At 37.9% G+C, this 23,392-nt stretch overlaps 1 protein-coding gene across 3 annotated transcripts in view; it reads left to right on the top strand.

The window, feature by feature from the left end:
- BAZ1A (bromodomain adjacent to zinc finger domain 1A) overlaps positions 1–23,392 on the top strand; it is a 100,031-nt gene that overhangs the window by 63,745 nt on the left and 12,894 nt on the right. For all 3 annotated transcript variants that reach the window (XM_080671182.1, XM_080671183.1, XM_080671181.1), the window contains 5 exons: positions 8,091–8,215; positions 10,883–11,479; positions 13,379–13,542; positions 14,254–14,408; positions 15,787–15,935. In XM_080671182.1, coding sequence (XP_080527308.1) covers positions 8,091–8,215; positions 10,883–11,479; positions 13,379–13,542; positions 14,254–14,408; positions 15,787–15,935 — 1,190 coding nt within the window. The remainder of the gene's footprint in view (positions 1–8,090; positions 8,216–10,882; positions 11,480–13,378; positions 13,543–14,253; positions 14,409–15,786; positions 15,936–23,392) is intronic.

Genomic DNA, 23,392 nt, shown 5'->3' with positions numbered 1-23,392 from the left:
CGCCACCCTAATTGTCTGAGTCCATAGGTAATGCATATAAGATCTTTTTTTAATCTCTTCCCGCCTTCCTGACCCCCTCAACCCTGAGCGTCGTCAGTCTGTTCCATTTCCATGCCTCTGATTCTATTTTATTCACCAGTTTATTCTGTTCATTAGATTTCTTATTCGTTTATTTTGATTTTTAGATTCAATTATTGGTAGGTATGTATTTGTTGCCACTTTGTTCATATTTTTTTTATCTTTACTCTTTTCTTCTTCTTCCTCTTCTTAAAGAATACCCTTCAACGTTTCATATAATACTGGTTTGGTGGTGATGAACTCCTTTAGCTTTTTCTTGTCTGTGAAGCTCTTTATCTGAACTTCAAAAGGATAGTTTTGCTGGGTAGAGTAATCTTGGTTGTGGGTCCTTGCTATTCATCACTTTGGGAATATTTCTTGCCCCTCCCTTCTGGCCTGCATAGTTTCTGTTGAGAAATCAGCTGACAGTTGTGTGGGCACTCCCTTGTAGGTAACTAACTGCTTTTCTCTTTCTGCTTTTAAGATTCTCTCTTTGTCTTTAGCCCGTGGCATTTTAATTATGATGTGTCTTGGTGTGGTCCTCTTTGGGTTCCTCTTGTTTGGGGTTCTCTGTGCTTCCTGGACTTGTAAGTCTATTTCTTTCACCAGGTAGGGGAAGTTTTCTGTCATTATTTCTTCAAATAAGTTTCCAATATCTTGCTCTCTCTCTTCCTCTGGAACCCCCATAAAGTGGATGTTGGTACGCTTGAAGTTGTCCCAGAGGCTCCTTACACTATCTTCATATTTTTGGAATCTTTTTTCTTTTTGCTCTTCCGGTTGGATGTTTTTTGCTTCCTTGTATTTCAAATCATTGATTTGATTCTCGGGATCCTCTAGTCTACTGTTGAATCCCTGTATATTATTCTTTATTTCAGTCAGTGTATGCTTAATTTCTGACTAGTCCTTTTCCATTTTTTTTGGCATTCTCACTGAGATCCTTAAAAGGTCTCACTAAGTCCCTTGGAGGTTTGTAGAAGACTCTTGAGTAACCTTATAAATGTGGTTTTGAACTCTATATCTAGTAGTTTGCTTCCTTCTATTTCTTTCATTTATGACATGCTTCTTTGTCTCTACATTATGGCTGCTTCCCTGTGTTTGTTTCTGTGTATTGGTTAGAGCTGCTATGTCTCTTGAAGTTGGTAGCATGGCCTTGTGTAGTAGGTGTCCTATAAGGCCCAGTGGCTCAGCCTCCCCAGTCACCTGAGCTAGGCACTCTAGGTGCATCCCTTTGTGGGCTATAAGCATAGTCTTGTTGTAGTTGAGCCTTGATTGCTGTTGGTGTCACTGGGAGGAATTGACCTCCAGGCCAATTGGCTGTGAGGACCAGTTGTGTCTACAGTGGGAGAACTGCTGTGCAGGAGACACCTCTATGGAGCAGGACTTGCTTCAGTGGGGCTATGGTGCTCACTGAGTCTGCCCCTTGAATGTGTCTCTTATGGATTTGAAAAGTTGTAATCTGGTATGGTCTCACACTGACCACTGTGTACACTGGCTCTTGGTCTTCAGGGAGGTGCAAAGTCAGCCACTGCCTGGGGCCATCCAGCAGGAGCTACAGAGAGATCTACAGATTCCTCCTCTTTGTATCAGGTTTGCAAGTGCCCAGATGAGGCCCAGCTGTGGAGCAAGGCAGGCTGGTTCTGGTGCTGGGTCTTGGGCCTTTTATTGAGAGGTTTGGGGCTTCCTGACCCAGCTGCAGCTTGTTTGACAGATTTTAGCCTGAGCAAGGACAGGCTATTCATATGCAAAAGCCACTGCATACAGCTTTGTTGGGGTTGTAAATTAGGTGGGGCAGGGTCTCAGGTGATCACCAGGGCAGAGCAGACAAAAATGGCTGCCAGTTAGCCCAGGGAGCACCTCCTTCTGGGAGAAAGCCGCCCCCGAGTTCCTGCCCCAATGCCAGACAGTCCACTTCCTCCTCATATGTGTCTGTGTCCCCCAAAGCCTCACCCTGATGCTGGAGCTCAGAGAAAGCAGAACCTTGTAGGTTGAGTTCGTGGTGCTGGCCTTTTAAGAGGAACAGCTAGGTCTCCAGCAGCCTCTGTCACTGAGCCCCAATCCACACTGGTTTTTACAGCCGTAGTTACGAGGACTTCTCTTCCCAGCACTGGAAGCCTGGGCTAGGGGGCTGGTGTGGGGCTGCGTTCCCTTGCTCCTCTGGGCAGCCTCTGGCCTCCACAGAAACCATGTCCCTCCCAACTAAAAAAGCGGTACACGTCGGTGCCAGACCAGCCGTCCGTGCCTCCGCACCTCCTACCAGTCTTGGTGTGCTTTCTTCTTTACTTCTCTAGTTGTAGGACTTCCATTCAGCCAGCTTTCCGGTGGGTCTGGATGATGGTGGTTTTGTATTTTAGGTGTAATTTTGATGTGGTTGTGGGAGGCAGTGAGTACAGGCGTTTACCTATGCCGCCATCTTGGTCTTATTTTGTGTGTGTGTGTTTTTTGTTTTTTTTTTAAGAATTACAAATTTATTGTTACATCTGTGAGCAAAAGGTTGAGACCAAAATGGTATCAGTCCATGCGTTGTGTTTAAAAGTACTTCCAGGGCCCTCATTAGTTCGGCTCAGTTGATAGAGCATTGGCCTATGGACTGAAGGGTCTGGGGTTCAATTCTGGTCAAGGGCACATACCTCGGTTGCAGGTTTTATCTCTGGCCCTGGTGGCTCACCCCTCAGCCCTGGTTGAGGCAACGAAACACATCGATGTTTCTCTCTCTCTCTGTCTCTCCCCCTCCCTTCCACTCTCTCTAAAGAATCAATGGAAAAATATCCTCAGGTGAAAATTAACCAAAAAAAAGTACTTCCAGGGAATCTGAAGCTCATTTCTCATCTTCTCATAGAAATAATATTATTAATTATAATTTCCCAGAAAACTTTTAATAAGCTATTTTTAATCAGTAATATATTTCTAGCAATAGTAGTAAGCCCCCCACTCTACCACCAACATCATCACAGTTGTACACTGTGTTTCACAGGGCTTCTCTGAGCCTGTTGAGGATTAGGGATGAGATTGGAGGTTTTGATAGAAGGTATAGAGAAAGGATGAAAGCACCTTAGGTAATTTAGTGACTACCTAAGTATTTTATTGCATAAAATATTTGGGATGAAGATTGGTTATGAAGACAAGTGGGAATTTTTCCATATTGTAGATGCCAAACCATAATAAAATTTAGCAGAACTAATTTTTTATTTACAAAATCTGCAAGGAATGTTTTAAAAATCTCAGTGTTACAAAATTAGTACTGACTTGATTATACTTACATGTAAAAAATACCTATTAAGCCTGAAGATCATAGGTCACAAACTTGAAATGGCTATATTTTATATGTCCATCAATTGAATTTGGATGCCTTAAGAAAGTTAATAGATATGACACCTTAAGCACAAGCAACCAAAGAAAAAATAGATACTTGGACTTCATCAAAATTAAAAACTTTTATTACTTTAAAGAACACTGTCAAGAAAGTGAATAGAGCCCTGGCTGGTGTGGCTCAATTGGTTAGAATGTTGTCCAGAGCACCAAAGGGTCTTGGGTTTAATTTTCTCAGTCAGGACACATACCTAGACTATGGGTTTGAACTCCGGTCAGGGCACGAATAGAAGGCAACTGATCGATGTTTCTCTCTCACATGGATGTTTCTCACATGGATGCTTCTCTCTCTCTCTCTCTCTCTCTCTCTCTTTCTCTCTCTCTCTCTCTTCCTCTCTCTTCCCCCCAGACCCCCTCTAGAATCAATGAAAAGCATATCCTCAGGTGAGGTTTTAAAAAGAAAGTAAAAAAGACAATCCAGTGAATGGGAAAAAAATATTTGCAAATCATATATTTGATAGTGGTCTAATATCCAGAATAGATAAGTACTCATACAACTCAACAATAAAAAGACAACCCAATTAAAAAATTGACAAAGGATTTGAATAGGCATTTCTCCAAATAAGATACATAAGAAGCCCATGAAAAGATGCTCAGCATCATTAGTCAGTAGGGAAATGTCTATCAAAATCACGATGAGATATTCTTGCCACTCACTAGGATGGCTATAATCCAAATGAGAGACAATAACAAGTGTTGGTAAGAAAGTGGAAAAAATTGGAACTCTTGCCCTGGCTAGCATGGCTCAGTATTTAGTGTTGGCCTGCACACCAAAGAGTCTTGGGTTCAATTCCTGGTCAAGAGTACGTACCTGGCTTGCATGTTGATCCCCACCCCAGTCAGTGTATGTTCAGGAGTCAACCAATCGATGTGTCTCTCTCACATCAATGTTTCTCTCTCTCTCACCCTCCCTCCCTCCCATTTAGAGAGAGGAAGGGGGGAGGGAGAGAGAGTGAGGGAGACACATTGATTGGTTGCCTCTGGCACAGGGTATGTGCCCTGACTGGAAATCAAACCATCAACCTCTCAGTGCATGGGACGATGCTCAACCAACTGAGCCACACTGGCCAGGGCATAGCAACATTATTCTTAATAGCCAAAAAATGGTTACAACCCAAATGTCTATCAATTGATGACAAATGATATATAATTAAAATGATATATCCCTTCTGTGGTATATCCATACAGCAAATGTTATCTTTATATACAAAAGGCTAATAGGTAAAGCGTCCCCTCTGGAGTTCAACGGAGAATAAGAGTTTGATCACTCACTATGACATGCACTGACCACCAGGGGATGGTGCAGAACATGGCGGGCGACCAGCGGCGGTGGGGTGCTGAGGGAGGAAGGGAAAGAGGAGGTGGGGGGAACTGCGCAGTGGCAGCTCGGGTGGCTAGGGAAGGAGGAGGCAGGGGAACTTGATGGGCCTTGATCACCGGCCAGGCCTAGGGACCCTACCTGTGCATGAATTTCATGCACTGGGCCTCTAGTTCAGCAATAAAAAGGAATAGAACTCTGTTACATGCTACAGTGTTGATGAAATTTGAAAATGTAATGCAGGTGAAATAAGCTAATCCTAATATGCCATTTAGTGTATGATTGTATTTATGTGAAAACTCCAGAATAGACAAATTCATAGCAGAAAGTAGATGAGTGGTTACTAGGGGGAGTGGGGAAGAGAAAATGGAAAGTGATTACTATAGGGTTTGTCTTTGGAGATGATGAAAATGTTTTGGAATTAAATCAGGGTAATGATTGTACAACCATGTGAATATACTAAAACCAGTGAATCCTGCACTTTAAAAATGTGATTTTTATGGTATGTGAATTATAGCTCAATTTTTTTATAGTTTATAAACTTTTTCCAGTTATATTAAAATACTAGAGGCCCAGTGCATGAAAATAATGCACTGGAGTGGGGGTTCCTCAGCCCGGCCTGCCCCCTTTCACAGTCTGGGAGCCCTCAGGGGCGAGAGGTGACCTGGCAATCAGGGGAAAGCGACGCCCCATCACACCTCTGCTGCTGCTACTGCTGGCAGCACAAGCCTTGGCCGGCCCTGGTTACCTGAGCCTCGGGTGGCCCTGGGTGGCTGGGCAGCTGCCATCTGAAGCTTGCCTGTGCCTCGGGCCGGCCCTGGGCGGCTGCGGGCCTGAGGGGACTGGGGGACTCTGGAAGCAGGCGCACGGGCCCGGCCTTGCTGCGCGCCTGCTGCCCCAGTGGGGCTGAGGGAACTGGGCGCCACCATCTTGTGGCTGTGGGTGTCGCCATCTTTGAGGGCATGGAAGTCAATTAGCATATTCCCTCCTTATTGTCTACAGGCGCTGCCATCTTTGAGGGTGGGGCAGTCAATTAGCATACTCCTTATTGGCGGTGGGCGCCGCCATCTTTGCGACGGTGTGAGAGTCAAGTAACATATTCCCTCTTTATTAGATAGGATAACTGACATGTAGCATTATATTAGTTTAATGTGTACAACAAAATGATTTAATATATGCATATAGTATTGTTACATTATTACCACAGTAAGTTTAATTAATATTAATCACCTCACATAGTTACAAATTTTTTTTCTTGTGATACCTCAGGTTTTTTTAAAAGAAAATAAACATGTATCTGTCCAATTTTCCCAACATCATTTATTGAAGAGACTGTCTTGACTCCATTGTATGCTCTTGCCTCCTTTGTCAAATATTAAATGAGCATAATGGCTTGGGTTGATTTCTGGGTTCTCTGTTCTGTTCCATTGATCTATATGCCTGCTCTTATGCCAGTACCAGGCAGTTTTGATTATGGTGACTTCGTAGTATAACTTGAAATCTGATATTGTGATTCCTCCAACTTTGTTCTTCTTTCTCAAGATTGTTGCAGCTATTTGGGTTCTTTTTTGGTTCCATATACATTTTTGGAGTATTTGTTCTAGACCTGTGAAATATGCTGTTGGTATTTTAATAGGGATTGCATTGAATCTGTAGATTGCCTTGGGTAATATGGACATTTTAATGATGTTGATTCTACCAATCCATGAACACAGTATATTCTTCCACTTGTTTATATCTTCTTTTATCTCTTTTTTCCAACGTCCTGTAGTTTTCGGAGTACAGGTCTTTTGCCTCCTTGGTTAAGTTTATTCCTAAGTATTTTAATTTTTTTTGTTGCAATGGTAAATGAGATTGCTTGTTTTAGTTTACCTTTCTGAGAATTTATTGTTGTATAAAAAAGCCATTGATTTTGGGGTGTTGGTTTTGTATCCTGCTACATTGCCAAATTCATATATTAAACCTAGTAGTTTTGGGGGGAGTCTGTAGAATTTTCTATGTACAATATCATGTCATCTGCGATTAATGACAGTTTTACTTCCTCCTTTCCAATTTATATGCTTTTTATTTCTTCCATGTCTGATCGCTGTGGCTAGGACTTCAGTACTATGTTGAATAAGAGTGGTGAAAGCAGACATACCTGCTTGTTCTTGTTCTTAGGGGAAATGGTTTTAGTTTTTGCCTGTTGAGTATAATGTTCACTGTAGGTTTGTCATATATGGCCTTTATCATGTTGAGATATGCTCCCTCTATTCCCACTTTGTTGAGAGTTTTTATCAAAATTGGGTATTAGATTTTGTTGAATGCTTTTTCCCCGTCTATTGATATGATCATGGGTTTTTGTCTTTCAAGAAAATAAACATGTTATAGACCCCACAGCTTCATATTTTATATTCATTTAGCCTTACTCATACATTATCTCTCTCGCTTCTGAATATATTTGAGTTTACAAACCTCGCTTTGCATATAGAACATAAATGGAATTTATTTCAAAGTTCATACAATTTTAGTTTTAATTTGAACAGTAGAGTGGATTAGACAAAACATCCATATAGTGTTCATTCTGCCTACTTATATCTGAAATTTGTCTACCTTTCTCCTCCACTATTTATCTACTTTCTACTCTGAGCCACCATCACCTCCCAGCCAACTACCTAGACTATTATAGTGGCCACTTTATTGGTCTCCCCTCTTCTATTCTGCCAGATAATTTTCCATGTAGCAACCAAAGTGCTTTTCTAGTCATATCATTTCCCTTTACTAAACTCTTCTACCTTTTCACCATTGCTTTTTCTCTCTCTTTTTTTACCATTGATTTTTGAATAATGCCTATAAGATGTAGTATGATCTAACCCTGCCTTTTTCTTACCCATATCTTGTATTACTTCTTTTTGTTTTACATTCTTTTTTTCTCTTTTTGTTGTTTTACATTCTTGAAATTATATGCTCTTTCCTGTTCCCTTCAGCCTTTGCACATATTATCACCTCTACTAGAAATGGAGATTTTTTTTCCTGCCACCTCACTCCTCAGTCTCTGTAGTCTTTCCGGTTTTTTTTGTTTTGTTTTGTTTTGTGTTGTTTTTAGTCTTTCAGTTTAAATGTCACTTCTTCAAGCAAGCCTTTCTTGATCCCTGAGACTAGATCTGGTTCTCCTTTAAATGCTTCCACAACACCTTTTTTAGTACTTACTACATATTTTAACAATGGTTTATGTTTTCTTTACAAGTCTATAAACTCTGTGTCATCTTGTCTACTACTTCATAAGCACACTTTGTAGACAGGTAATAAGTATTTTATGAATGGAATTATATATTCACTAATGAATATAAACTTTGTTTTTATCCTGAAGGGAGGAAGAAAGAGAAGATTTTGATACTAGCACTGACAGCAAAGAAATAGAGCAAAAGGAACTAGATCAAGATACAGTCACTGAAGATGAAGATGACCCAGGATCACATAAAAGAAGCAGAAGGGGTAATACAGAAATTTCTTATGGACATGCTTACTTGTTTTTAATTGATAAGGCACTTTGTTAATTCAGCTATTCTGACATATGTGTTAGATTACTTCCATTTGTGATTCCAAGGTATGTTTGTTTTTTAGTGCCCAACTCATAGCTGTAACCATTTTGTTATAAAATGGTTATGAAGTTACATTAGTATATTTATGATTAGGTCTTCATTTATACTTCAATATACCTATCTCTTTAATAGGTCAGTTTCTCATAACTTCTACTTTTGGTTAGTCAGTGAGTTTTGTTGAGTTTTTTGTTAAATGATTTTTCTATAATGTACCCATTCAACATTCATTGAATGCCTCTTAGTTAATGGAGATACAAAGATCAATAATGCTTGTAATTGTCATATTTCTGAGAATGGAAATCTCTGCTGCCTTAAAATAATTTCATAAACTTCTGGATCAAAGGAAATACATTTTTTGAAAGTTATTGATACAAATTACTTCTGAGGGTCTTTAACCATCTTCATTTGACAACTTAATCCTTAAGTTTATTCTGTGCCTATAATTTGGATGCTATTTTTTTCTACATTATTTTCTAAACAGTTATTATTACAGAAAATTTCCTGTATCATGGAGGTTATATTTTCTGATTGCAGTCCAATTGATTTAGAAATTCAAAACAAAAACCTCATATGATGAGCGTTTTAAAACATATTTTCAAGCAATGTATCAAAGGAGAAACCATAATGGAAACTAGAAAATATTTTAAATTAATCAATGCTGCATGTTAACATTTGTTTGATGTAGTCCCTCTGCTTTGATGAACATTTATAGATTTAATGCATATTAGGAATCAAGAAAGGCAAATTGAGGTATGCATTTATTTAAGAAGTTAGAAGTAGAAAATAGAATAATCACCCCAAATACAAGGAAACAACAGATATGAGTAGAAATTAATATAAGACTATAATAGAAAAGAACAACAAAGCCAAAAGTTTATTCTTTGAAAAAGACACAAACTAGACAAACCTTTTCTTAATATATATTTTTATTGATTTCAGAGAGGAAGGGAGAGGGAGAGATAGAAACATCAATGAGATGAGAATCATTGATCGGCTGCCTCCTGCACGCCCGACACTGGGGATTGAGCCCACAACCCATGCATGTGCCCTGACTGGGAATCAAACCAGTGACCTCCTGGTTCATAGGTGTGACGCTCAACCACTGAGCCACGCCAGCGGGGCTAGACAAACCTTTTTTGAAATTGATTTTCTTTGTCCAATTTTATGGCAATAAATTGAATAATGTAAATTATAAAAATGGATTAATGGATTATATGAATGGTTCTAAACCATTAAAGATTTAGAATTAGTTTTAAAAGTCTTCCAACAAAGAAAACATCAGTCCTGGACAATTTTATAGGTGAATTCTGCCAGCAAATAATTCCAATTTTATACAAACTCTTTCAAGGAAAAGAAAAGTAGAAAAAAACACACTCCCCAACCATTTAAGTAATTTGACAGTGACTGGAATAGGAGGTTAAGTTCAGTTCTTCAATACATTATTAATGCCAGGCAGGTTACCAGGAATTCAGGTTCTTTTATCTTGGTGCTTCTATCCTCATGTTCAAAAAGCATTTATCATCATGTCTCCATTTTGGCTAGTTGGAAGAGGGGAAAAAGAAAGAGAAGCACGACTCTGAAGTTACATGTAATGCTTCTGTTCCCCATTTATTTCACCAGAAGTCATGCCTACTGGGGAGAGAGGGTCTGGGAAATGTTGTCCTTCCTTTGGCTTGCTGGGTACCCAACTGAAAGTTAAGGGTTCCCTTACTTGAATACAGTGGTTAGTAAATTACAGCCCATTGGCCAAATTTACTCTGCCCTCTGTTTTTAAAAAAAGAACATTTTTTTAACATGTGAAATTCAGATTTCAGTGATCATAAATAAAGTTTTAATGAACACAGCCATGCTCATTCATTTACATAATGACTGTGGTTGCTTTCATGTTGCAATGGCAGAGTTGAGTAGCTGTGATAGAAACAGTATGGCCCATAAAGCTTAAAATATTTATTATCTAGCCCTTTTTAAAAGTAGTTTGCTTATGCCTGCCTTAGAGGAAGGACTGAATATATATTGCAGAATAACAGATTCTACCAGACTTTCCAGTTATAGATATCACAGATATTTGTGTGTCTTTTTATATTTAACTGTACCAATTTCTTATTAACATAGTGTATTAGTCTGTTAGTGCTGCCATAACAAAATACCACAGACCAGGTGGCTTAAACAACAGGAATTTATTTTCTCACAGTCCTGGAGGCTAGAAGTACAAGATCAAAGTGCAAGCAGGGTTGGGTGAGGCTTCTCTCCCCAGTTTATAGGATAGCACTTTCTTACTGTGTCCTCACACAGCCTTTCCTCCCTACTCATAGTGAAGAACGAGAATGCTCTGGTCTCTCTTCCTATAAGGCTCCCACCCTTGGGACCTCATTTCACCTTAATTATTTCCTTAAAGGACCTATTTCCAGAAGCAGTAGAATAGGGATTTAGGATTGCAACCTATGAATTTTGGGGCATATATTTCAGTCCATAGCACATAGTAACTTGAGGTAGCCTTTTATCTTATTTTTCTAATGAAAGTTTAAAATAGGATGGTGATCAAATGTTACTTCAACTCTAGGGAAAAGGGGACAAAATGCATTTAAAGAATTTACAAGACAAGAAGAGATCAACTGTTTAACAAGAGAGCCTCTTACTGCTGATGAGGAAGAAGCTTTAAAACAGGAACACCAACAAAAAGAGAAAGAGCTCTTAGAAAAAATCCAAAGTGCCATAGCATGCACCAATATCTTTCCCTTGGGACGTGACCGAATGTATAGGCGATATTGGATTTTCCCTTCTATTCCTGGATTGTTTATTGAAGAGGATTATTCTGGTCTCACTGAAGACATGCTGTTGCCTAGACCTTCATCATTTCAGAATAATGTACAGTTTCAAAATGCTCAGGTATCCACTAAAACTGGAGAGTCTTTCATGTCTGAATCTACCTCCAACATTGACCAAGATCCATGTGATGATTCTGTGCAACTGCCAAAACCAGTGCAGAAGCCAAATCGGTGGTGCTTTTACAGTTCTTGTGAGCAGCTAGACCAGCTTATCGAAGCTCTTAATTCCAGAGGACACAGAGAAAGCGCCTTAAAAGAAACTCTGTTACAAGAGAAAAGCAGAATATGTGCACAGCTAGCCCGTTTTTCTGAAGAGAAATTCCATTTTTCAGGTAAATTTTCAGTGAAAACTATTGCCTTTATTTTTCTCTCCCCATAAAACTCTGATTCAGGATTAAACATTTTTCAAATTATTAGAGCTATATTAAAACACCTTATCTTTCATTTGGACCATGCTATCAGTTTGAACGTGTTTGCGAGTTAGGGAAACAAGGTTCTCTAGATTCCACTGGGTTTCATTTGTAAAAGCAGTAAAACATTTTTAGATATAAATTTTTGTTTTTGTTCTGTTTTTTTAATCCTCACCCAAGGATATGTTTTTATTGGGGGGAGGGGGAGAGAAAGAGAGAGAGAGAGAGAGAAACATTGATGTGAGAAACATTGATCGGCCGCCTCCTGTATGTGCCCCGACTGAGGATCGAACCTAAAACCTAGGTATGTGCCCTGACCGAGAATCAAACCTGCAACATGCTCCAATCAACTGAGCCACCTGGCCAAGGCTAGGTATAATTTTTCATATTTCTAAATGAGATTCTCTAGATAGTGTACTCTTAAATTTGGGGGCATATTACCATCACTACTTTATTTTTATTTTTTTTTAATCCTCACCCGAGAATATTTTTCCCATTGATTTTCAGACAGAGTGGAAGGGAATAGAAGTGGGGGAGGGAGAGAGAGAGAAACATAGACATGAGAGACACATGGGTTGGTTGCCTCCTGCATACACCAAGACCAGGGGTGGGGAGTAAACCCAAAACCGAAGTATGTGCCCTTGACCCTTTGGTCCACAGGCCAACACTCTAACCACTGAGCAAAACAAACCAGAGTAACCATCACTACTTCAGTTCTCTTCAGGATTAAAAACTGTAGCTCACGATTCTTTTTTTAACAGCTTTATTAGATTTAATTCATACACCATACAATTCACCCATTAAAAATATTCAGTTCGGTGGTTGTATAGTATATTGACCGACGTACGCAACCATCATCACATGGTTAATTTTAGAACATTTCATCACCTTATAAAGAAACACCATACGCTTTAGCTACTACCCCCCACCCAATAGACCTAAGCAACCACAAATTTATTTTCTGTCTCTATAAAATCCCTGTCTGAATATTTTATATGAATGGCATTATGTAACATATGGTCTTTTGTGGCTGACTTCTTTCACTTAGCATAATGTTTTCAAGATTCACCTAAGTAGTAGCATGTATCAGCATTTCATTCCTTTTTATGGCCAAATAATGTTACATTGTATACCACTTTTCTTTTTTTTATCCATATGTTAGCTGATGGACATTTCTATTGTTTCCATCTCTTGGCTATTTTAAATAATGCTACTATAAGCATTTGCATACAAGTTTTTGTGTTGACACATGTTTTCATTTCTCATGGGTATATATACCTATGAGTGAAATTACTGGGCCATATGGTAATTCTGTTTAATCATTTGAGGACGTACCAAACTGTTTCCCAAAGTGCCTACACCATTTTATATTTCTGCCAACAGAGTATGAGGGTTATGATTTTTCCACATCTTTGCCAACACTTGTTATTATCTGACTTTTTTATTCTAGCCATCCTATAGTGAAGTGATACTTTTTGTTTTCGACATTCATTTCCTGAATGAGTATTGATGTAGAGCATTATATCATGGTCTTATTGGCCATTTATGTATCTTCCTTAAAGAAAAGTCTATTCAGATCATTTGACCATTTTTAATTGGATTAATTGTCTTTTTATTATGAGTTTTTTATGTATATCCTAGATTCAAGTTCCTTTTCAGATATACAATATGCAAACATTTTCTCCCCCTCTCCTTTTTTTTATTGCACTTGAGGATTTACTAAGGGTTTTGATATCCATTATCTCATGATCATAACAGTTACATGGGGTGATTATATTTTTAATAAGGAAATCATAATAAAGTATTGGATAACTATTTCAGACAAACCTCAAATTGATAGCAAACCTACATATTCTCGGGGAAAAGCTTCCAATGCATATGATCCAACTCAGATGTCTGCAGAGAGGCAGCTTGAATTGAGGCTGAGAGATTTTCTTTTGGATATTGAAGACAGAATCTACCAAGGAACATTAGGAGCAATAAAGGTTTGTACCTGTTCCCATTTTTAGTTTATCAAATTACCAGAATTTTGGTCATATTTGTTCATTTCTTTGATACAGGCAACCCATGTGTGTTTTGAATAACAGTGATATATTTTTTATAAAAACTAAGTCTATTATTCCCCTGTATCAAAATGTTTATGTGTGGATATAAATCTTTCTTAATTATGCTATATGACTATCAGCTTTCTTACACCGAATTTAGTGACCATAATTGACCTTTTTTAACATTAATTTTTAGTATTTTTAAAATATCTGTTATATGGTATTTTCATCCAAGATGTTGAAATGTGTAAGGATATTTTCTTCTTCCTTGACCAGCTCCTGCCTGCTCTGCTGAGTCTGGTTTGTTTATTGGTTTCTTTGTTACCTTTTTAAAATCTGTAAGTAATTCATGTTTGATATGTGTGTTCTATTCATTGCTTTGCTATCATCTGTCACTTTTTTGCTACTATCAGGTGACCAATCTTAGAATTGTTTATGATTTTCCTATATAGAGAGTAAGGTACTAAAGCTTCCATCTGTGAATAATATGAATTTCATTTTGACCACTTAGTAATCTTATTTTTAGATCCCTTTTTGATTCACAATCTGTTCTAGAACATTCATGAGTTTTTCATATGTACATTAAAACTCATACTCCTTAGAAACAACATATGCCAGTTTTCAGGGTTAGTAATTTGAGATTTGTTACAGGTTACAGATCGACACATCTGGAGATCAGCATTAGAAAATGGACGGTATGAGCTGTTAATTGAAGAAAACAAGGAAAATGGGATAATTAAAACTGTGAATGAAAATGTTGAAGACATAGAAATTGATGAGCAAGCAAAGGTCATAGTAAAAGACAGGTACAAAAAGAATTTTTTAAAGTAACCATCACTTTTCCTTGCCACTCTTATGTTTTTTCTAATGTAAATATTTCTTTTTCTTCAAAAAAAATTGTTTTAAAACCTTATTGTGAGGACTGTAATACTTATAACCACTGAAATGATGATTTTGCTTAAACCTCAGGCACTTGTTATTCGACTTTGTACTGATGCAACCAAAAGACAACCTAAGATAATAATTTAGCTCAGCCAGAGTGGCTCAGTGGTTGAGTTTCAACCTATGAACCAGGTTCAATTCCTGGTCAGGGCACATGCCTACATTGCCGACTTCGATCTCCAGTAAGGGGTGTTCAAGAGGCAGCCAATCAATGATTCTCTCTCATCATATATGTTTCTCTGTCCCACTTCCTTCCTCTCTGAAATCAATATAACTATATATTTTTAAATACATAAAATAAAAGGTTCCTGGAAATTCCCACATTAAAGTTTGTTTATTTTTTAAAAAGATAATTTACCCAAGTTTCTAAAAATCTAAACTTAATGTTTTTATTAATTTCAGAAAGTAATTCTACACTTCCTTTTTTTTCTGTATGAAAATATAGTAAATTGTGGTAAACTTAAATATTATTTGAACTAATAATCAGAACCTGTACCTCTATATCAATAGATAGATACTTTTACTTTTTTGGAGTTATTTTCTATAGTATCTTCCTTTAAGGAGTTTATTGTGTAGAAGGAAATGGTAGAAAGACATTAAGCTAGTAATTATGGAACAGGGTGAAGTAAATACCCAGTGCAAATGTAGTTCATAGGAGGGCTCTTTGTCTTGGTAGAACATGGAAAGCAGCAAAGAAAATGCTAGAAGAAGTAAATCCAAACCTCAGACCTAAATATGGGGAAGATGTGATATTGGGAGGGAAGACGGTAAACCAAAGGCTTTGAGTGAATGGGTTTGTCCTTTTAAATGACCATTTTAGCTGCAGCATGGAGATTTATTGCAAAGGGATTAAGATTGGAGACTAATCTTAAGTAGTTAGGAGACAGCTATATAGTCCTACCCAGTAAAAGTTAAAGCAAGAGAAATAGAGATAAGCTGCCTGAAATACTTATCCTTTAAGGGCCAACACAATGTCACCTCTTTAAAGCCTTTTCCCTTTGCCTTGTCTCATCATCTCCCCTCCTCCAAATATTTGCCCTCAGACCCCTTCATTAATGATATATTGTTTAGCTCTTGATTCATGTATATATCTCCCTTTCCTACTATTTTATTAGAGCTCCTTGAGGTTGAGGAAACTATTTCTTACAAAGGTGTAAGCAAGCATTTGGATGAATGAGTGTACTCAAGTATCACCTAATAGTGTTTTTAAGTACCATAAACTCTTCATTGTTTTAATTGTAGACTTTGGGGCATAAAAACAGAAACTCCAAGTACTGCCTCAACGAATGCAAACACACCACAATCAGTGAGCAACGTGGTTCATTATCTGGCAATGGCACTCTTTCAAATAGAGCAGGGCATTGAGCGGCGTTTTCTCAAAGCTCCACTTGGTAAGTATCTGTTTTTAATTCAAAATATTAGTTATCTTTTAAATTATTTTGAAATTGCCCCTTAATTAATAAAACTTCATTGGCTAACATAATGAAATTAATTGATTTGAAAAATTTGTGATTTTATTTTCATTTTAATACATGAATTCTTTCAGGTGAGATTTATTTTTAAAATAATTCTTAAATACTATTTTTAAAATTTTATTCTAGGTATTTGTCATTTAATAAATGTCTTTTTAACTATTTCTGTCAATATCTTCTTTTGTGAAACCTTAATCAGAAGTAAGATTACCACAACCTATGATTAGCCAGACTCTGAAGAATCAAAGATTGTACATAAATTTTTTGTTATTTTTTAAAAACAGAACCCCAAGCTACTTAAATTTCCACCATTAAGGGTATATTTTAATAATGTGAATCACTAAACTGAACACTATATGAGAAGTGCTAGGTCAGAAATACCAAATGTTGCCCGGCCAGTGTGCCTCAGTGGTTGAGCATCAGTCGACCCATGAACCAGGAGGTCACGGTTTGATTCCCAGTCAGGGCACATACCCAGGTTGTGGCCTCAATCCCCAGTTAGGGGCATGCAGGATCAGCCAATCAAAGATTCTTTCTCATCATTGATGTTTCTATCTCTCTCTCCCTCTCCCTTCCTCTCTAAAGTCAATAAAAATTTTCTTTTAAAAAAAGAAATACCAGGTATTAAATGGTACATAGATGAGGAAATGTTCTATAATTTATTATTAGGATCATAGAAATAATACTATCTGGATCATGTGTCAGCAATTTATGAAATTAATACGCTTTCAGGGACTAGTAATTAAGGAACATAACCATTATGTCTTTAGAAAAATGTGTTTCAAGTTTCAAACCAATTTTCTGTCATACTCTACTTCCCTGTGGTCTCTCTGAAATGTTGAATTAACTTACAATTCATCATATCGAGATAGATTTTTTAAAATATATTTACTGATTTCAGAGAGGAAGAGAGAGGGAGAGAGAGAGAAACATCAATGATGAGAGAGAATCATGGGTTGGCTGTCTCCTGGACACCCCCTACTGGGGATCGAGCCTGCAGTCCGGGCATGTGCCCTTGACTGGAATCAAGCCCGGGACCCTTCAGTCCGAAGGCCAACGCTCTATCCACTGATCCAAACCAGCTAGGGCTTGAGATAGTTTATGTCTCAATAATAGGTACTAGAAGAAACAATTCTTTAAAACCATATCTTTTTGGTCTCCTATCTAAAAAGCAACTTGAATAGACGAAATCTTTTAACATTTTGTTGATTATTACTAGTTGAGTAGTAAGAATAAAGTTTTATAAACAGATGGTGCTATCAGATCAATTTCATAATGTGAATATATTTGTGAAGTGTCTATTTTTAAGTTGAAGAGCTTCTGGCCAGTATCTCATTGTTCTGATAAACTTACTCATATTTTTTATAAATTGATAATTCTACCATGAGCTTAATAACACACTTTTCACGTTGAAAGTAACATTTGTAAGAAATAAAATACATATGATCACAGCTCACAAAGAGATCAGAGTTTGTATTTATTATATCACTGTTATTTCCCAGTTTTCAGTATTTCTCAATATTTTCTGGCTAAATCAAATTACATGTACAAGGGGGTCTCTCTGTACAACCACATATTGAAGCTGTAATTACTTCAACCACATATTGAAGCTGTAATTACTTCAGTTAAAATTTCAATTAAAAGTTATCTGTAAATTATGTAGCTCTTATAAATGTAAGATGCTACTACTACTCATTAATCCTATGATTCCAAAAGGGGCAAGGGATAAAATACAATTCTGCTGATTTTTATACTTCCGAAATTTTTATCAGTTAAATTTTATAAGTTCAAGAGGAAAAAAATCAGATGTTGCAACATATATCTGGTAGCTATTTTAGAGCTATAAAGTTCTTAAATGCTGGTTTGTATATGGCAGTATTAGAACATTCATTTCATCCCAAAAGATATTTTAAAAACAATTTTAATTTGGAATTTTAAAATCCTATATAATAAAAGCATAGTATGCAAATTGTCCCCTCGCCTGGGATTTCGACCAGGTGGCGGGGCCAGCTGGGGGAAGGGAGGGAGTACCAGGCCGGCAGCTGGCAGCCACTAGGGACCCTACCAGTGCACGAATTTCATGCACTGGGCCTCTGGTAAATAAAATTAAAAAGGTCAACTTACCTTACTTATTTTTGTGGTATATGTTGGTCAAAGCCAGATATTGGTCATTTATCATATGGATGTTACCATTTGCTGTCCCCTAAAAAGTTAATAGTAAAACTGATGTCTGTAGCTCTTTATGTTTGTCTTTGAGGGGTTTGTTTTGAATGGGACAACAGGAAATGGAGGTAGCAATGGGTTTTAAGATAGCCTGAATATTTGGAGCAAGGGAATAATATCATTTGGGAGAGAAAAGGGGGTTCCACTTTATGAATATTTGAGTAGAGTATAAAAACTTTCCATTCTTGATAATTTTTCAACATAGCAAATTAACTATAGTAGGAATTTTCCCAGTTTAGCTTCAGATATTATTTCAGTTTCTTGATATATATATATATTTTTTTTTAATTGATTTCAGAGAGGAAGGGAAAAGGGAAGATAGAAACATCAGTGATGAGAAAGAATCATTGATCGGCTGTCTCCTGCATGCCCTACAGCAGAGATTGAGCCCACACCCCAGGCATGTGCCCTGACCACGAATCGAACCATGACCTCCTGGTTCATGGGTCCACTAACACTCAACCACTGAGACATGCCAGCCCGGCTATTTGAATTTCTTAAGGAAGCAAATAAGAAATAAAAATTCTACTTATATTCTACCTTCCCTAATATGTCCTTTTTACTCTAGGGATTAATCACATAGACAAAACTATGCTTGGGAATATCATCATATTTCAATTAATTTATATAAGATTTGTGAAAATCATTTAGGTTAATAATTATATTATTTATAAAATCATGCTTATGGTTAAACCCTTAAGCTATGAAAAAAATCTTCAAACTAACTTGATCAATTTGAAATTAGGTAACATAGAAATTAATAAAGATCAAAAAGGAGGTAGAAAAATAAAGGACCAAAGAGAGAGGAAGATCAATCTAGTTAACTTTTTAAAGAACTTTGCCTTTTTTAAATAATTATGACTTTACTTCCTGTATTGCTGAATACTGGTTTGCTTATTTAGCTTTTGAAGGAAAACCTTGGTTCTGATATTTTGGAAGGGACTATCATCTTCCTAATATTTTCCTTTCTACATTTCACACCTCGGCTAATCAAACTCTTCTAAGTGTGTTTTTAAAATGTTAACATTGGTGAATCTTAGTATACTTAGATATTAGTAAAAAGATTGAAGAGGTATGGAATGCAGGTTTTACAGGTTAGGAGTGTTTGTTGTTTGGATCTCCTAAAGTGGCAGTTAACAGTATAAAATCTCTCAGTGTAATAGTTGATCATATGACTCCAACAACATTGTATGTTAGTTAAATACTTTCATTTAGTAATTTCTTGAGGAATGTGTCTATGCTAGCATAATGAAAGACAAGAGAAAAACAAGACGTTTCTGCCTATGAGCGTTATTGTATAACTGAAGAAGAAGCAAGACCGAAGATAAACAATTAAGAGGAAAATTGAATCAATTGTATATTACTGTGTTTACCCTTGTTTGAATGCTATAGAAAAATGTAGATAACCATTTATATTTATTTTATATTTAGAATAGTTGAAAGTAGTTAGGAGTAGGTGGGATAAAAATAGGACCTTGAGCTTGTTTAATTTTCTTAAAGCACCTCTTTGATCAAAACCCAGTGTTTCACCAACATTTGAGTTAAAAATAAAAACCATTTGATAGAACCAATATAGCGGCATAGGTAAATGCCTATACTTGCTGCTTCCCACAACCACATCAGAATTATAACTAAAATACAGAACAACTATCATACAGAACCGCTGGAAAGCTGGCTAAGCGGAAGTCCTATAACTAAAGAGGGAAAGAAGAAAGCACACTGAGACTAGTAGGAGGTGCGGAGACGCGGAACAGGCTGTTCCAGCACCAGGGTGTGCCACTTTTTTAACTGGGAGGGAAATCGCCTCTGTGGAGGTTCCCCGAAAGAGTGAGGCACATAGGGGGAGAAACTGGACTGTCTGGCATCGGGGCAGGAACTTGGGGGCGGCTTTCTTCCAGATGGAGGTGCTCCCAGTGGTCTTTGTTTCCGTGCTGGGACCTCCCAGGTACAAGGCTGACTGGCAGCCATTTCTGTTTGCTTCACCCTGGTAATTCCCTGAGACCCTGCCCTACCCAATTTACAACCCCACCCAAGCTGTGCACAGCAGCTTTTGCATATGAATGGTCTGTCCTTTCTCAGGCTAAAACTGTCAAACAAGCTGCAGCTGGGTCAGGAAGCCCCAAACCTCTCAAAAAAAGGCCCAAGACCCAGCACCAGAACCAGCCTGCCTTTCTTCACAGCTGGGCCTCATCAGGGCACTTCCAAAAATACAAAGAGGAGAAATCTGCAAATCTCTCTGTAGCTCCTGTTGGGTGGCCCCAGGCAGTGGCTGACTTTGCACCTCCCTGAAGACCAAGAGCCAGTGTACCCAGTGGTCAGTGTAAGACCATACCAGATTAGAACTCTTCACATCCATAAGAGACACACTCAAGGGGAAGACTCAGTGAGCACCAAAGCCCCACTGAAGCAAGTCCTGCTCCATAAGGGTGTCTCCTGCACAGTAGCTCTCCCACTGTAGTCACAGCTGGTTCTCACAGCCAATTGGCCTGGAGGTCAATTCCTCCCAGTGACACCAACAGCAATCAAGGCTCAACTACAACAAGACTGTGCACACAGCCCACAAAGGGGTGCACCAAAAGTGTCCACCTCAGGTAATTAGGGAGGCTGAGCCACTGGGACCTATAGATAAGCTACCACACAAGGCCACTCTATCAACTCAAGGAGACTTAGCAGCTACCCAGTACATTGAAACAAACATAGGGAAGCAGCCAAAATGCGGAGACAAACATGTCACAATTAAAAGAAATGGAAAGAAACTACTGGATATAGAGTCCAAAACCACAGTTAAAAGGTTACTCAAGAATCTTCTAGAAACCTCCAAGGGACTTAGTGAGACTTTCAAGGATCTTAGTGAGAATGCCAAAAAAATGGGAAAGGACCAGTGAGAAATTAAGCATATAGAAATTAAGCATACGCTGACTGAAATAAAGAATAATATACAGGGATTCAACAGTAGACTAGAGGATCCCGAGAATCAAATCAATGATTTGAAATACAAGGAAGCAAAAAACACCCAACCAGAAGAGCAAAAAGAAAAAAAATATTCCAAAAATATGAAGATAGTGGAAGGAGTCTCTGGGATAACTTCAAGTACACCAACATTCCCATTATGGGGATGCCAGAGGAAGAGAGAGAGCAAGATACTGAAAACTTATTTGAAATAATGACAGAAAACTTCCCCTACCTCGTGAAAGAAATAGACTTACAAGTCCAGGAAGCACAGAGAACCCCAAATAAGAGGAACCCAAAGAGGACCACACCAAGACACATCATAATTAAAATGCCAAGGGCAAAAGACAAAAAGAGAATCTTAAAAGCAGCAAAAGAAAAACAGGTAGTTACCTACAAGGGAGTGCCCATACGATTGTCAGCTGATTTCTCAACAGAAACTATGCAGGCCAGAAGGGAGTGGCAAGAAATATTCCCAAAGTGATGAATAGCAAGAACCTACAACCAAGATTACTCTACCCAGCAAAGCTATCATTTAGAATTGCAGGTCAGATAAAGAGCCTCACAGAGAAGAAAAAGCTAAAGGAGTTCATCACCACCAAACCAGTATTATATGAAATGCTGAAGGGTATTCTTTAAGAAGAGGAAGAAAAAGAAAACAGTAAAGATAAAAAATACGAACAACAAAGTGGCAACAAATACATATCTATCAACAATTGAAACTAAAAATCAAATGAATAAAAACAATCTGATGTACAGAATAAACTGGTGAATGGAATAGAATCAGGGGCATGGAAATGGAACAGACTTATGATTCTCAGAAGGAAGTATGTGAGGGGGGGGTGCAGAAAGAGATTAGACAAAGATCTTATATGTATGTATGCAGTACCTATGGACACAGACAATAGGGTGGCGAGGGCCTGGGGTACGGTGGGAACCGGATGGAGGGGAACATTGGGGGGGGGGGGGGGAACGAGGGACATCTGTAATAATCTCAACAATAAAGATTAATTTAAAAAAACAATACCCTTAAATAACTTAAATAAAAACCATTCAAACTAATTTTCAAGGTTTCAAAATATATTCATAATTTGTCTTTTTCTTCAACTCTTCCATATTGGCCTCTGCAAGCTTATTTCTTGCCATTACCGATAACAGTGCATTCTGATTTATCCAGAAAGATTTCTTCAAGATCTTTGAATTAGCAGTTTTTATTGTCGCCTTCCTTGGATGTCCCGCTCAGGCTAGACTTTTCATGAAGCCTTCTATCAAAAACCAAGATAAATAGAAAGCACAATATGAGCCTGGCTCGTGTGGCTCAGTTGTTGAGTGTCGACCCATGCACCAGGAGGTCCCGGTTCAATTCCACATCAGGGCACATGCCCGGGTTGTGGGCTCGATCCCCAGGAGGGGGGCATTCATGAGCATAGGATCAATGATTCTCATCATTGATGTTTCTATCTCTCTTTCGCTCTCTCTAAAAATCAATTTTAAAACATTTTTTAAAAGAAAGCACAAAATGAGAGGGTAGAAATAAGTCAAATGAACTGTATTGCATTTTTCCCACCTTACTAATATTTCTCTTTAGCTTTGTCTGAGGAGACATTAGAACCATCCATTTTTTCCTCTCCCATTGAGTGATTAATCTCGTATTTGTAGAAGTTCTGGTACTTTTTCAAACTGCTTATTTACTCATGTTTTCAAATGTTTATTTCTTAAAACATATTATACAGCTATTTTATATTCTGTTTGTAATTCTAATATCTCAAGTCTTTATGGGTCAGATTCTTCTGGCTCTTACTTACAGTGTTTTGTTTCTGTATAGCTTTGTGGGTTTTGACTATTAGCTCTCATTCCTCAGAACTTTATGGATATTTCTTCAGAGAAAATTTGCAAAGATTTGTACTTGTTTCTACCATTCACCTAAGATCACTACCAACCCTGAACCACTGTAAAATCTTAGCTTGTGGTTTTTCAAGTTTTAAACCTGGTCAGGCTCTGCTTATAGATACATATTCTTAGAGTATCTTTTTTTTTTTTTTTTTTTTTTTTTCAGAGAGGAAGGGAGAGTGGGGGAGAGAGAGAGAAATATCAGTGATGAGAGAGAAACATTGATCGGCTGCCTCCTGCACACCTTCCACCTGGGGATCGAGCCCACAACTCCGGCATATGCCCTGACTGGGAATCAAACTGTGACCTGCTTC

The sequence above is a fragment of the Plecotus auritus genome, assembly GCF_963455305.1.
Source record: "Plecotus auritus genome assembly, chromosome: 1".
Taxonomy (NCBI): Eukaryota; Metazoa; Chordata; class Mammalia; order Chiroptera; family Vespertilionidae; genus Plecotus; species Plecotus auritus.
The sequence above is the reverse complement of the archived record's forward strand: the minus strand, read 5'-3'. Positions and strand labels throughout refer to the sequence as shown.